Consider the following 12,664-nt stretch of genomic DNA (forward strand, 5'->3'; position numbering starts at 1 on the left):
CCAGACTTTTTTGGAGTTATGGGATGTTGTGGGTCCTGATGCAGTCCATGTTTCTTACCTCCAGCCAGGATCACTAGGAATTAAGTTCAGTCAGGCAGAGGTTGCGTTGTTTAAGGACCGTGAAGTTTTGCATGAAGAAGAAATCTAAGGAATAAATGGATGTTCTGCAGGGTGACATCATGGGGCACAAGTCTCTTTAGTCTTTAAATGCTACCTAAGATGAATTCCCACTAGTGGTGTATTATGAATGTGCCTCCTGTCGTTCTAAGCTTCAAACTCGTGCTCTGGCTGTCATCAGAGATTGGTTCCTGTTATTTTAGTTACAGATAACTATGTCAACTCGCCGAACATAACACAGAAGGTAAATAAGCAGTGCCAATCTTTTCTTGCTTCCCTTTGCCTGAGCCCTTTCTGAAGTTGGTTTTGCCTTGTTGTGAACACTGTTGTGATTTTTTTCCTCTTAATTTCATGGCCAAGTCTGCCTTCTTCCTTTGACTAGCAATACTTCAACATTTCTTAGAGCAGAATTTCTAGAGTTCAGAACTGAAGTCACTTTCCAATGGTTGGAAAGTGGGGAACAATGTCTGGAAGGGTCTCTTGTTCCACTGTATTGAAGACACAATTAAAACTCAAGTTTAGTTGTCCTGTAGTCTTCCTAAAAAAAACTGCAAAGAAGTCCCCTCATGCAAATTGAATATATAACTTAAAGCAATTCTACCTCACTAAATAATCCCATTAAAATACAAAGCTTTCTGTGAAGCGGTGTGCCTCCCCATCCTCTGAGTCAGGAGACCCACCTGAAGACCAGGTATTACTTGCCTGATGTGTGCTACTCTCCAGACCTTGCTCTACTGCGATGGGATATGTTCAGGTAAATCGTTAGCTTGATGGTAACATTGAAACTTCCCTCACGCTGCTTTATTTCCCTCGTATTTTTTCGCAGTATTTTACAGACAGAAGAGCTTAGCCACTCACTGAGCTAAATAACCCTTTTGGTACCTTCTGGACTAGAGGTCAGGCTTAATATTTGCCCAGGGGAAGGGGGGTGGTATTTTTTTTCAAACCAGTCAGACCTAAAGAGCTGTTGTGAAATCATTGGCACGACGCCTTGTTTCCATAGCGCACAGACTGACAGAAGATACTGCTGTGAATGTTAACATCTCTGTGGCACAGAGCCTCCTGCACCGCCTTCTGACTGTGGCATTAGTGAAATTACATATACTTGAAGTGACACATGTCACAGTGTTTGTAGGATCCGGGCCTGTAGCTATAGCTGATTAGCAGGTTATTTTTTTCTTTTTTTTTAGTAGCCTTTTAATTAATAGAAAACCAGCAAACAGAAACACTTCTGCTTCATAACTGTAGAATTGCAGGGGAACACACTGAATGAGAGCAGGAGTTTATACTTGTTCTACTCATGCAGTCTTGACTGAACAAAAGCATGATTGTACATGAGCTGGCCTTGGAGCTGGCTGAGATTTTTCTCAGGAAGAATTTAAAAGAGATCATCTTTAATGCTCTCAGAAGATTTCTGGTGAGCAGCCTGCCAACTGTTGTCTGTCTTGGCTTTTGTGAAGTTTTTTTAACTCTGTGTACAGATATTCAGTATAGCTGTTTTATATGTCTGCCTTTCTCTAAAAAACCATCAGAAGTTTGTTTCTGGATTTTTTTTCTTTCAACCCTCCTACATCTCTAGTATTTAAATGCTGTTGTAACTTCAGGCAATTGTTGCCTCAGGTTTTTTTGCCGACAACATTAGATGGCATCACTGAGAGATGCTGTTCATCACTCTGGGGCTTTGTTAATGCCTCTTTCCCCTGTATCCTTTCTGATGATGTCACAGAATGGACAGAACCGGTATTTTTTTTTAATTGTTGGTGATGCTTAAACAATTGGACAGGAGCTCTTTCACTGCACCTTGATTTAATCTTATTAAATTAAGGAAATCTAGTGCAAGTTGTGAGAAGCTGTGATTATCTTGTGGAGACAGTGTGAGATTTTGGAAGGTAGGCACATCACTTGTTTCTCTTCCCATCTAGGAAATATGTGGTGGGATGAAAGAGAATTAGTGCACTCAGCTCAACCTTCAGTTTCCAGAAAAATACTGGGGCTGTTTGTAAGCACCCAGAAGATAAAAGCCTGCAGAGATTTTTTTCCAGGACAAATGTCATATCCACCCACCTTTCTCTTGTGATGGTATTATGTGGATGGAAGGAAGTGGAAGATGTGACATAGATTTTAACATCAGCAAAGCTTTTCACATTATCAGATGTGAGATTCTTTATAAGTCAGGGAAATAAAAGTACCATGATGTGTCAGCAAAGCTGGTTAAAAAGACATACTCATAAGAGCTGTCAGGAGCTTGCTGACAAAAAAGCAGCATTTATTGTGTTGTGTATAAGGACCCTCTTGGATGAGACACTGGAGCCACAAAAGACAAATCCTTAAGAAACTAGGATTCGTTAGGTGAAGCTCAGAGAAGTACTTACTTAAAACAGGTTAGACTTATTTCTAGCACAAACAGTTTAAGGGTGGTTGATCCACCCTTGAGGCAGAGGAGGAGGCTAGATAAGTTTCTTAGTATTTTCTTAATAAGTAGACCATTTTTTTTAAAGGTTGATGAATTAGCTTCCATCTAGTTATAGGTTGACGGGGGTGGATTGTTAAATAAATAAAACAGTTAAGTAAACAGTGTGACTATTTTACAAAATTGCCATTTTGGAGTTTATTTTAATGAAGTATGGGAACCACTATATCGCTCGCCTTAAAAATATGCTGCTTGGATGGACACTGATGAATATTGCATATATCTCAGATTTGCATGTATCTCATGTCTTTCAGACTACAGGTTGAGTAACAGTGATGTTGAGTAACAGATGACATCCTAGGTTCTCCTGTAACTATATTTTAATGAAATCAGAGATACTTAGTAATGTCTTCTATCTATCTGTTCAGTGTTTAACCTAGTTCTGAGATTCTTTGGGATGGAAAGTACTTACCATACTATTTACCTTTTAGACTATATTATTATTTAGACAAACTTCTCATTTGTGGCCCCCTTCTTCTTTTGCCACCCAAAATAAGTAGAGGTATTAGCTTTAATGATTCTGAAACAATAGATATGCAATATTGACCAGGGACCAATCCTTTAAGGTGTTTTTAACTTATTAATAATTTTCTACCTTTGGTCTTCACTTGTGAGTGAATAATCAACTGACTTCTTCCACCTTGGAAAAGATGTTTAAAAAATCTTACATTTTCATTAAAAAAATATTTGAGTGGAATAGTGCCATTTGCAACACAAGTTTCAGGCCAGAGGTGAGGGCACCCAACACCCAGAATCATTAAGAAATCCAGAACACAACTTTGCAAACAAATATATGTTTAATTGCATTGTATAATGGATTTATAGTTGTTAAATATATTATTTTACTGTATAATTTATCGTTCTTCCAGTTCCTTTAGCAGTTCGTCAAAGTGAGTAATGTACCATTTAGCTTTCTCCTTCACTTGCTTTCTGATAACATTTCCTCCAAATCCAATGAAGCAGTCCTGGCAAAACAGAAAGAATGGGCACATGTAATCTTGCAGTCCCATGTAAGGAATGGAGCTTCTCACCAATTAAGGGTTTTTTTTTTTTAAGATTGCATTTTAAAATTACGGTATTCCTCCGTGCCTCTTCCCCTATTTTACTTTGTGTGTTCATTTTTCGTATTTATTAACAGGAACTTCACTAATTTAATTTTGCACCACTTTGGTTATCAGAGTTTTGTTCCCACTGGGACAGTTGTGTCTCAGCGTCTCGTAACTTCAAGATTGTTCAGATCTGAGATTTTACTGAAAATCTGATGTAAACGTGAGGTAACATAAGGCCTTCCTATTCAAGAATGAGTTAATGTTTGAACGTGCATGCAGCATCTCACAATTATCCCTATACTGTTTATCTTAACTCTGTTTACCTCATTTGATAGATACCAAAAGTAAACATTAACCATGTCTTCAATCATTAACCGGGAACAATCACCATTTCTACATCCTAGAAAACCATCTGCAGTGAAAGTGCAGGGTTTAAAATTTCCACTGCTTCTTTTTTGCCTTTAGGTAGAAAGCATTAAGCAGATACTCAGTGGCTGTGGTCATGCACATATTTAACAGTAAGGGGCCAGCTGTCATAACTCGCATCAGCAGTAGCTCTCGGTGTTTGTTCCTGTGCAGTTCCACGCACCGGGATATCTGTCTCTCTGCATTGGCAAAGAAGGGGTATTGGGGTACTTTTATAGAGAGAAAAGTGCTAAAGGGGAGACAGAATTAAGATCTCTCCTTTGTGAAATGACCATTTATAAAAGTTGTCTATTCATTTTTTTTATTACTTCACTCCGTCAGGGCTGATTCTTCAAAGGTATTACCACTGTACAGTGAGATGAACCCTCTTGCTAGGTCAGTGTCGGGTAAATGTGCACCAGATCTGTGCCAGACCTTCATGCTGAGCACCATTAATCAGTGTTCAGAACCAGGATCTTGGCCAGGGTAAGACCTCTGCACAGAAGCGAGCACTTACTGTGGGGACATAAGAGGGGAAAAGCAGGGGTGATAATAGCAGCTTGATTGAGGCAGACGGCTAGACTGTCACACAGTCCTGCTAGACTCAGCCAGCATCCTGGCTTAGAGGTGACACCCTTACTGAGAGGCATCAACCATTGCATGATGCAGGCTTTCTAGAGGAAAACTACCTACACACATACACAGATCTCTTTCAGGCTGTGGGAAGTGCTACAGATCTTCCCTGAAGTCCTATAAAGAATTCAAACCACACTTTTTTTTTTTTTCTTTTCCTCCCAAAGCATTTGCTCAAAAGGAGTTTAGAATTCCAGTTCTTTAATACTTACAGCAGGGGGACAGGCTTCCATGTCTGTAGCTCCATCTCCAATCATAACTACTTTCTTAAAGTGGAACTGTTCCTTCAGATGAGTAATAACCTTTCCTTTCCCCCCTGATTCAGCTGTTGGTTGTGTTTCATCAAATCCTGCGTATTCTCCTAGAGCACCGTGGAAGGACAAATTAGACACACAGCATATTTTCTTGTAAATGAAGAGAGATATATGTCTATGATCTTTACTTCATAAAACAGCTAATTACATGCAGTCCTGTAAGCCTCACAGTATCAGCATCCCAAAAAAGTAATTAGAAGGTAAGCATAAAAACTAGAATTTTACCCCAGTCTTCAGTGGGGATATTTGCAAAGAGCTGAAATGCTAAGACAAAAGTAGAAACCCTGTATGGGTAGCATTATAAATCCATGACCAGTCATTCTGGTGTAAACAGTTCAAAAGCAGCATCCAATATGATGTATAGACAGTGTATGAAACACTGAGTAAGAAACAACCTCACTAACTACAGTTCTGCTTGATTACACTAGCTTAAAGTCCAGAGCAGCTCTACTAAAGTACATCGGTCTCCATACATACCTTAAAGTCACTGAAAGTGAAGTTTGCCTCTGAAAGCAGGTAAGTGTAATAAACTCTTTTAACTTGAAGGAGCAAGAGAAAATGAAACTCTGCTGTCAGCAACTGTAACATGTTTTACCTTTGGCACAACTTGCAATTAAAGTAGCTAGAGCTCTATTTCTCATGCCTGGAAAATGACCTGAACTCATGTTTTTGGTAAGGTCTTGCAGTTTTCCTACGTGGAGCTAGCTGGATTGGTAATGAGGTCTTGTAGGCTGGACAGTATCAGTAGCCCAACATTTGACAGTTTGAACCAAAAATTGTGAAAGAAAAGAGACTTTAAGGGAATCTCACCATTAAAGTAAAACTTCAGCCTGTTGGCAAAGACATTTGCTGTTGGAATGTTCAGCTGCGAGGCCACGTGCTCCACGATGCTCTGAAACCCTCCAGAGACCAAAAAGACCTGGACCCCTCGCTGATGAAGCCTGCTTACCAGCTCCCTGAGAAGAAAGAGCAGTCACCAAGTGTGAGTGTCTGGAAGCATCTAAGATAACAGGAAAGTTAAAATACATCTTTCCTAAACAAGGTCACGCATACTTTGTGCTACTCTAGCTTAGGTAGGACGTGTGCTGCTTTCCAGCTCCATCCACCTCTGCTGCCCAAAGCTTTTCCTTCTTTCCCTTGCAAGTTTGTGCGTACACCTTGCTTGAAAAGAGCTGAACAAAACCATCACATCTAGAGACAAACAGGTATTTAGTTGTTCAAAATTAAGCGCTCCCCAGAAATGTTTTCTTTACACTCCATAATGTTCACATTAGTTCCTTGAAGAAATGAGAGCAGATCCAGTTCAGATTTTTTTCTGATATGAAGTAAAACAACAGCAAGAAAATTAATCTATAATGCAGAAAAAAAGTAGGGAATGTGGGAGAGATAAAGCCACTGCACCAGACTGTGAAAGCAGGCTGAAAAGCGTGCAAAGTGCAAACATTTTCTAATTTGGAGTTGGTTCCCCAGACGCTGCCATCTTTAGAAGAGGGGACTAGCTACAGAAGAGGATTCAAAAAGAGTAGAAGTTTTTGGACCCGGTTATTGTCAACGGGGCTTGAAGGCAGCTAAAAGTTTTATGGGATTTGGCTTTAGAAGCAGAAAGATCAGCATGCAGCAGTGCTGAGCAGTAGAAGTGGTAGCAGTAACAGCAGAAATGCTAAATACTAAAGAGCAAAGTGGAGGCTTAAAGCAGGCTACACAGAAAAGGAGGAAGAAAGGGAAGGAATGAAAAGGAAAATCATGTGATTCTAACAAGGAAACAATGTTCTCTTTGTAGTTACATCTAGCTTTGCCTTCTACAGCAAAAGCTGAGCATGTGCTTCATTTCAAGAAGAAAATACAAGCACAGTATCATCTTAAACTACTGCATGTGCTAAAAATATTTAGGCTTGGAACTATGGCCAGATTTTGTAGTGGAAAGTTTTTAGTAGAAGTTCTTTTCAATTGTTTGAAACAATTTGAATAGGAAAAAAACCCCATCTTTTCAGTTTAAATGTTTAATGTTTATTCCAAACCCGAGGATGAATGAATGCACACATATGTATGTCCAGGGGTGTGACTGCACACAGAAGTGTAAGAGGGAGGTGATATAATTGCAGAATAGATCAAGCCAGTAGTTTATACTGCATATTAAATCTCCTCTCAGTTACAACACCCGTCAAAAACCACATGTGATTTGAATAGATTATTTTCCATGCCCCTTTAATCCTCGAGCCAGAATTTGAGCTTGCCAGCCAAAACACCAGTTAATACCCAAGACTGTTTTCTTTTTATCTGGATGCTTAGCCACTTGACATGGACTCAGGCCATTATAAGATCCTCGTACAAGCTTTGCACACAAATAACATGGAAATGGAGTAGGAAGGCAATCGGAACCAGCTCTATAGTCTTACAGCCTCACTGATGTCACAGAGTTTTGTTGATTTATGCCATGTGCTTTTGGATGACATTTTTTGTTAGATCATTTGAAATTCTTACCGTATTCCTGGTGTTAGCTGAGGTGGGTTGTCGGATATTAATTTCTGCACTTGCTCATAGGATGGACGTATGAGCCCTAGTCGTGCTGTTAAAGCTGCTTTGAATGTCACAGTGCCACCCATAGCTCTGCGCGTCCTAAATGGTGATCCAAAGAAAGCAAATCAGTGACACTTAGCAAGTTGAGGCTTCTCCCGAAAAGAGTTAGTTAAAGAAGAATGACAAGGACCAAGGTAAAAGACCATAGATTGCAGGTTATACCATATCTACGTGGTAAAGGCAAAGAATGGTACACTGAAAAGATTGGTAGCAATCACTGGTAGATCTCCACAGATCAGAGCTCTTGTGAGAACCAGTGAGGCAAAGCAAAATGGCTTCATTCCCTCTGTGAGTGCATCTGAGCCACTGGGACCAGTACTCCTAAAGGGCAGCTCAGGTGCCGTTCTCTGCAATTAACAGAACTTGCTACAAGCTTCAATGGAAACATCAGCCTCAGAGAAGTGTTAGAGAGTTGACCCCTCTCCTCCATCTCAGTAAGGTTTGCTAGTGCTTAGCCAAGTTTAATGATGAGGTCTGATCTTAGTCTATCGAAGAAACTTAACATTAGAGAACTTCTGTCAGTATAGTTTTGCTGAGTGGCTTCACAATTCCAAAAGAAGTTACTTCATTATGCATTAATTCCACTTACTATTCCTAAAATCCTTTTTAAACTGCAGTAATCTATGACAGAGTTGAATCAATCCTTATTGTAAATTCATTGTCACAGATTAACCTTATCCATGCTTATATTTTACTACTATTCTTATGAAGTATACGTACATCTCTGCGACGGCATCTCCTACTCCACAGAACTTTGCAAGTTCATCGATGCCTTCTTCCCTGATAACTGTACTGTCCACATCAAAGCATACTGCATCAGCATTGCGGAAGATTTCTTTCATCTCCAAGAGGGACGCCATCCTTTTAGGAACCTTCTTACTGTGAGGAGACAAGATAAAGTCTTTGTCTGAGTGACAGTACTGCACTCCGTCTTGAGCCATTGGCGCAGCTGATCTGGTTCTTGCAAGTAGGGACGAGCACAGCCTGGTAGCCAGCTTTTATCAAAGAGTGTGAGTGGTGGTGGAGGTCTGGCTCGGCTGCTGATTTGCTCTCTGCCGTTGCTGCCTACTGATGTCCAATTTACGTTACAGGTGGGCCGTGGAGCTTTGGTTAGTTGCTGATTTGCTCTCTGCAGGCTCGGCCCATTGATGTTCACATGGGGTTCAAGGTTGTAATACTTGGCATTTGCTGAACCATCAGACTGCCAACTGCTGTGTGGGACTTGCAGTTCTCTGTCTCGTCTTGCCCTCACTGCTCAAAAGGATCTTGATTTCGCATCAGACCCAGTCTAGTGTGTCAAATTAAGTTGCTCCAGGAGATGGTAAAAGACACCCAGCCCTTAAGGATTTCCTTGATTGCAGTAGACATAACTATCTTAAACCTATCAGTGAGTGGTTGTCCCTAAATCATGAAGGTTTAAATCCTTTCCTGTGTCCTGATTAGTATAAACTAAATATTCTCATAATGCATAGAAGATTTGGCTGTTAGCATTGGGAATTATTCTTGTATAAAATTCATTAAAGTCTTGGGCTTTGAGAACTTCACTCAACCCCTTAAGATACCACGTCATGACACAACTTTTTCTGTAACAGTGCCTGACGAGTGTTTATTTTCTTCCCTTTTATATCTGTCCACCTAAATATGTTGAGTACTTAGGCAGATCAGAAGCACGAGGTGTCAATCAAGTATTTTCTTACTCTACCTTACTCATCTTGTGCTTCACCCTTTCATAAGGGAATTCAGTGTGGACTTTACTATTTACCAATCTGTACATTTAGACAGAAATAACAGCTTTCTATCTATCTCACTTCCCAGATTTTTGTAAAGGTGTTTGGTTGTCTCTTCTAATCTCTTAGATGTCCCTCAGGACATGTCTTGTGTAATTGATCTGGGTAGCATGTTCTCTCTTTTTCTGGGATAGAGGAAAAAATACTGTCAAACAGCATGTTATATAATTAATTGTGTTATATACCTTCATCTTTTGTTTTCCTCTCACTGAGGTAACTTATTTTTCTCCTATATATCACGTGAATTTTGATGGTGAGAGGTCTTACACACACAGATGCCCACAAAACTTTTATTTTTCACCCTTTTTGGATAAACTTTGCACCCCCAGATACAAAAGGCATCCAGTGAAGATGGAGATGATGATCGCTATGTACCTTGCTGTGGAAAACTACAGGAGCTGATCAGTACCGATGTAGCTCACTGCCAGACAGGAGTGATCCAGGGATCACACATGGTAAGCGCCAGTGCTGTTTCCTGAGGTGACTTCTGTGTGCTCACCAAGAGATCCCAGCTAAACAGTTATAGTCAAAGCAGAAAAGGGAACCTTTGGTTTTATTCCCACGACTAGTAACCATATGGTGTATATTGGGATAGAAAAGGCTTTATGAAAAATTACCGTAATCACTGAAAAAATGTATAGAACACACACTCATCTTTTATCTGTTCATGTATATAGAATAAAAGAGAATTGTCATTCATTGAAAGGTAAAAGTCTGTATAAATGAAGCCACCAAACCTAAGTGGTGAAACCTGTTGTGAACAGCTAAGAGCTGTATTTGTAAGAGATGATCTCTGTTTAACAAACAGGTAGCTATGGAATAGCAAGAAACAGAGAGAGCAAGTCACATTAAAGGCAAAGCTATCCACAGGCAGCCACGAAACAGTACTGTTTGAGAAGGTCTTTCTAGCTATTCTTCAGTTTTTTGGTGTGAACACACTACTACAGTAATCAGAGTGGGTTCATGGCTTTTGCACAAGGCCAGGAAGGTGACACAGTAGCTTCCTCGGGGCTCTTCTGCCTCACAGGTGCTTGAGAATTGCAGAGCACGTATCACCCAGCCCATCGTCCCCCCTGCGCATTCGGTTTAGGTGTGGGAAGGTAGGACAGAGCCTGGGCTCAACCTCCCCAGCGTGCCTGAAAGCAAAGGTGAGTGGGTGCGCAGTAAAGAGGAGATATTCCAGAGAAGGGCTTTTACAAACTCCACTGCTGGGAAGGGCAGAAACAAGGACTGAACCATAGTTGGGCAGGTCTCTGCTCTTGGGACATCAGAGCTGTCCTGGCATGGACATGTTGTAAAACTCTGCTCCAGCCTTAGAAGATTCACTGAAGAATTACTGGCTGCAGACAGCACATGTTTTTTTAATATTTTTCTATAAAGACTGCACTGTACATGTAAGAAATAGATGCCATCACCACAGCTGAGAGAGAAACCTCTCTCTCTTAAGAGGCCACAGACATAAAAACTTCCCTCTGACAGAGACTGGTTCTGAGTTAAGACTCAGCAGTGGGTGGACAGGTGACACGTGAATTCCAAGTTTACTTTGCATTAGCCTTGACTTGACATTGGCTCCACAGCACTGTGTTTGTATTTTCAGTGGAAGATTTTGATTTTCTGAGCAGGAGGGCTTTGACTTTAGGGCAGGCTTTGACAGCCATTGGCTAGATATATTTGTGCAGTGGAATTAAAAAAAAAACAAAAAACAACATCCACTAACATTTTTTAAATGGCAGGGTGTTAATTTTTTCCAGCCTACTGGAAATTATAAAGTCCACCGAAAATTCAGCTGTGGATTTGGTGCCAATTTTGAAGATTTGCTCTACTGGACAAACTTGTTGCATCACTGTGGCGTTACATTTGCGTCACGGTGTTCCAGCACGGACTCATTATGCAAAGCCATCCCATTGCCTCATGCTAACCTGAGGCTGCAACATTACCACATTGTGATGCAATGTCACTGTGTGGGGACACCACACCGTGATGTGATTTCTTGGTGAGAACCTGAAATACATTTCTGGATACACGTCTTCAAAGTTTCAATCTCTCTGAGAAAAATGTTATCGCTAGAAACACACATTGGGAGCAAGAAGGAAGAGATACTAACTTTTCCTTCTCTCTGGTATCCACATTTCCCATACTCCTTTCCCTTCTGGATGCTCCTTACAAAGATGAGGCCACCGCTGTGGTGAACTTTGCACTTTGATGGACAAATAGACAAGTTAGGGAAGAATTACAGATACCAGATGTGGAGCCATGGTTGGAATTAACCCTGTCCTCTGTTCCATGCAATAACTCTGAAAAGAGTTTCAAGGTGTGATTTATAGTGCCTAAAAATGACAAGTTGGAAGGGAAAAATTGTGGTTTGAAATGCAGAAACCATCAGCAGTTCCTCATCTCCCCTGGCCTATGACCTGCTAAAATCTTTCCACTTTCTGCTGTAGCTGGGCACTTGAGTCCTGGAAAACACAGACCTGGTTTTGGCTAATGTATCATCATCACACATGTTGGAGAACTTGTGATGAACTGTAAGGTAGGGAAGCTCATACAGGAGCAAAGAGGAGAACCTATGAAGGAAGCTTCAGCTATTGCAGGGAGTCTTGCTGGTGGGAAAAGCAAATTTTGGGAGTTAAATATGGTTCACTTGAAGTGAAAAAAGGTTCTTCTGCCCTTGTTGGCAGAGCTCCAGGGGTCACCATCAGCTCCAGAGGCTGGCAAATGCCATTCCAAAGGGTAACATGCCAGTTTCAGTAACTCTTGAATTTTTTTTCCCAGCACTAAATGTTGATGAGAGTGTGAGGCAAGGCTATTAGTGATTGAGTAATGGGCAACAGCAGTGGGGAAAATACAAGCAGGAGAGGTTCTGTTCCTTCCCTTGTTTTCAGAATTTTCACTGGGCCATCCTGGTATGTCATCCACCAGGAAGCTGCCTGGAATTCACCTCTGGGTAAGTGGTGTAGGAAATAAGGACAGACACAGTAGTTTGTCCACAGGTAGGTGGTACTTGGAAACATGAACACAAAGAATTGAAGCTGTGTAAAAACCTTTCTATGGGAAAATCTCTAACAGCTTTAGTAAGAGAACAGCCATTTTTTATTCCAGAGTGGTACAGGCCTCTACAGTTGGCAGAGATTAATTACTCTGAAATAGGGGGCATCTGATTGCTTAAATGCGTCAATGTTAGATGGTAAGAAAAAAGAAATTCTCCCAAATAATGAGTTCTGTCTCCATATGAAAAACACAGGTGGAAAATCTCTGATCTTTCTGCCATTGAATTTCAGATAGGTAATCTATTCCTATCCTATTATTTGCATG

The 12,664-nt window shown here is 40.7% G+C and overlaps 1 protein-coding gene across 1 annotated transcript; it reads right to left on the bottom strand.

The window, feature by feature from the left end:
- Nucleotides 1-3,365: 3,365 nt before the first annotated feature.
- Nucleotides 3,366-8,444, bottom strand: PSPH (phosphoserine phosphatase). Its single transcript, XM_074890475.1, has 5 exons — nucleotides 8,286-8,444; nucleotides 7,470-7,604; nucleotides 5,799-5,944; nucleotides 4,887-5,035; nucleotides 3,366-3,552 (listed from the first exon to the last, which is right to left on the bottom strand). Exons 1-5 carry the CDS (start codon nucleotides 8,423-8,425, stop codon nucleotides 3,442-3,444), a joined length of 681 nt encoding a protein of 226 aa, XP_074746576.1. The 5' UTR covers nucleotides 8,426-8,444; the 3' UTR covers nucleotides 3,366-3,441.
- Between the last annotated feature and the right edge of the window lie 4,220 nt (nucleotides 8,445-12,664).

This window comes from Strix uralensis, chromosome 20 (genome assembly GCF_047716275.1).
Source record: "Strix uralensis isolate ZFMK-TIS-50842 chromosome 20, bStrUra1, whole genome shotgun sequence".
In the NCBI taxonomy this organism is placed as follows: Eukaryota; Metazoa; Chordata; class Aves; order Strigiformes; family Strigidae; genus Strix; species Strix uralensis.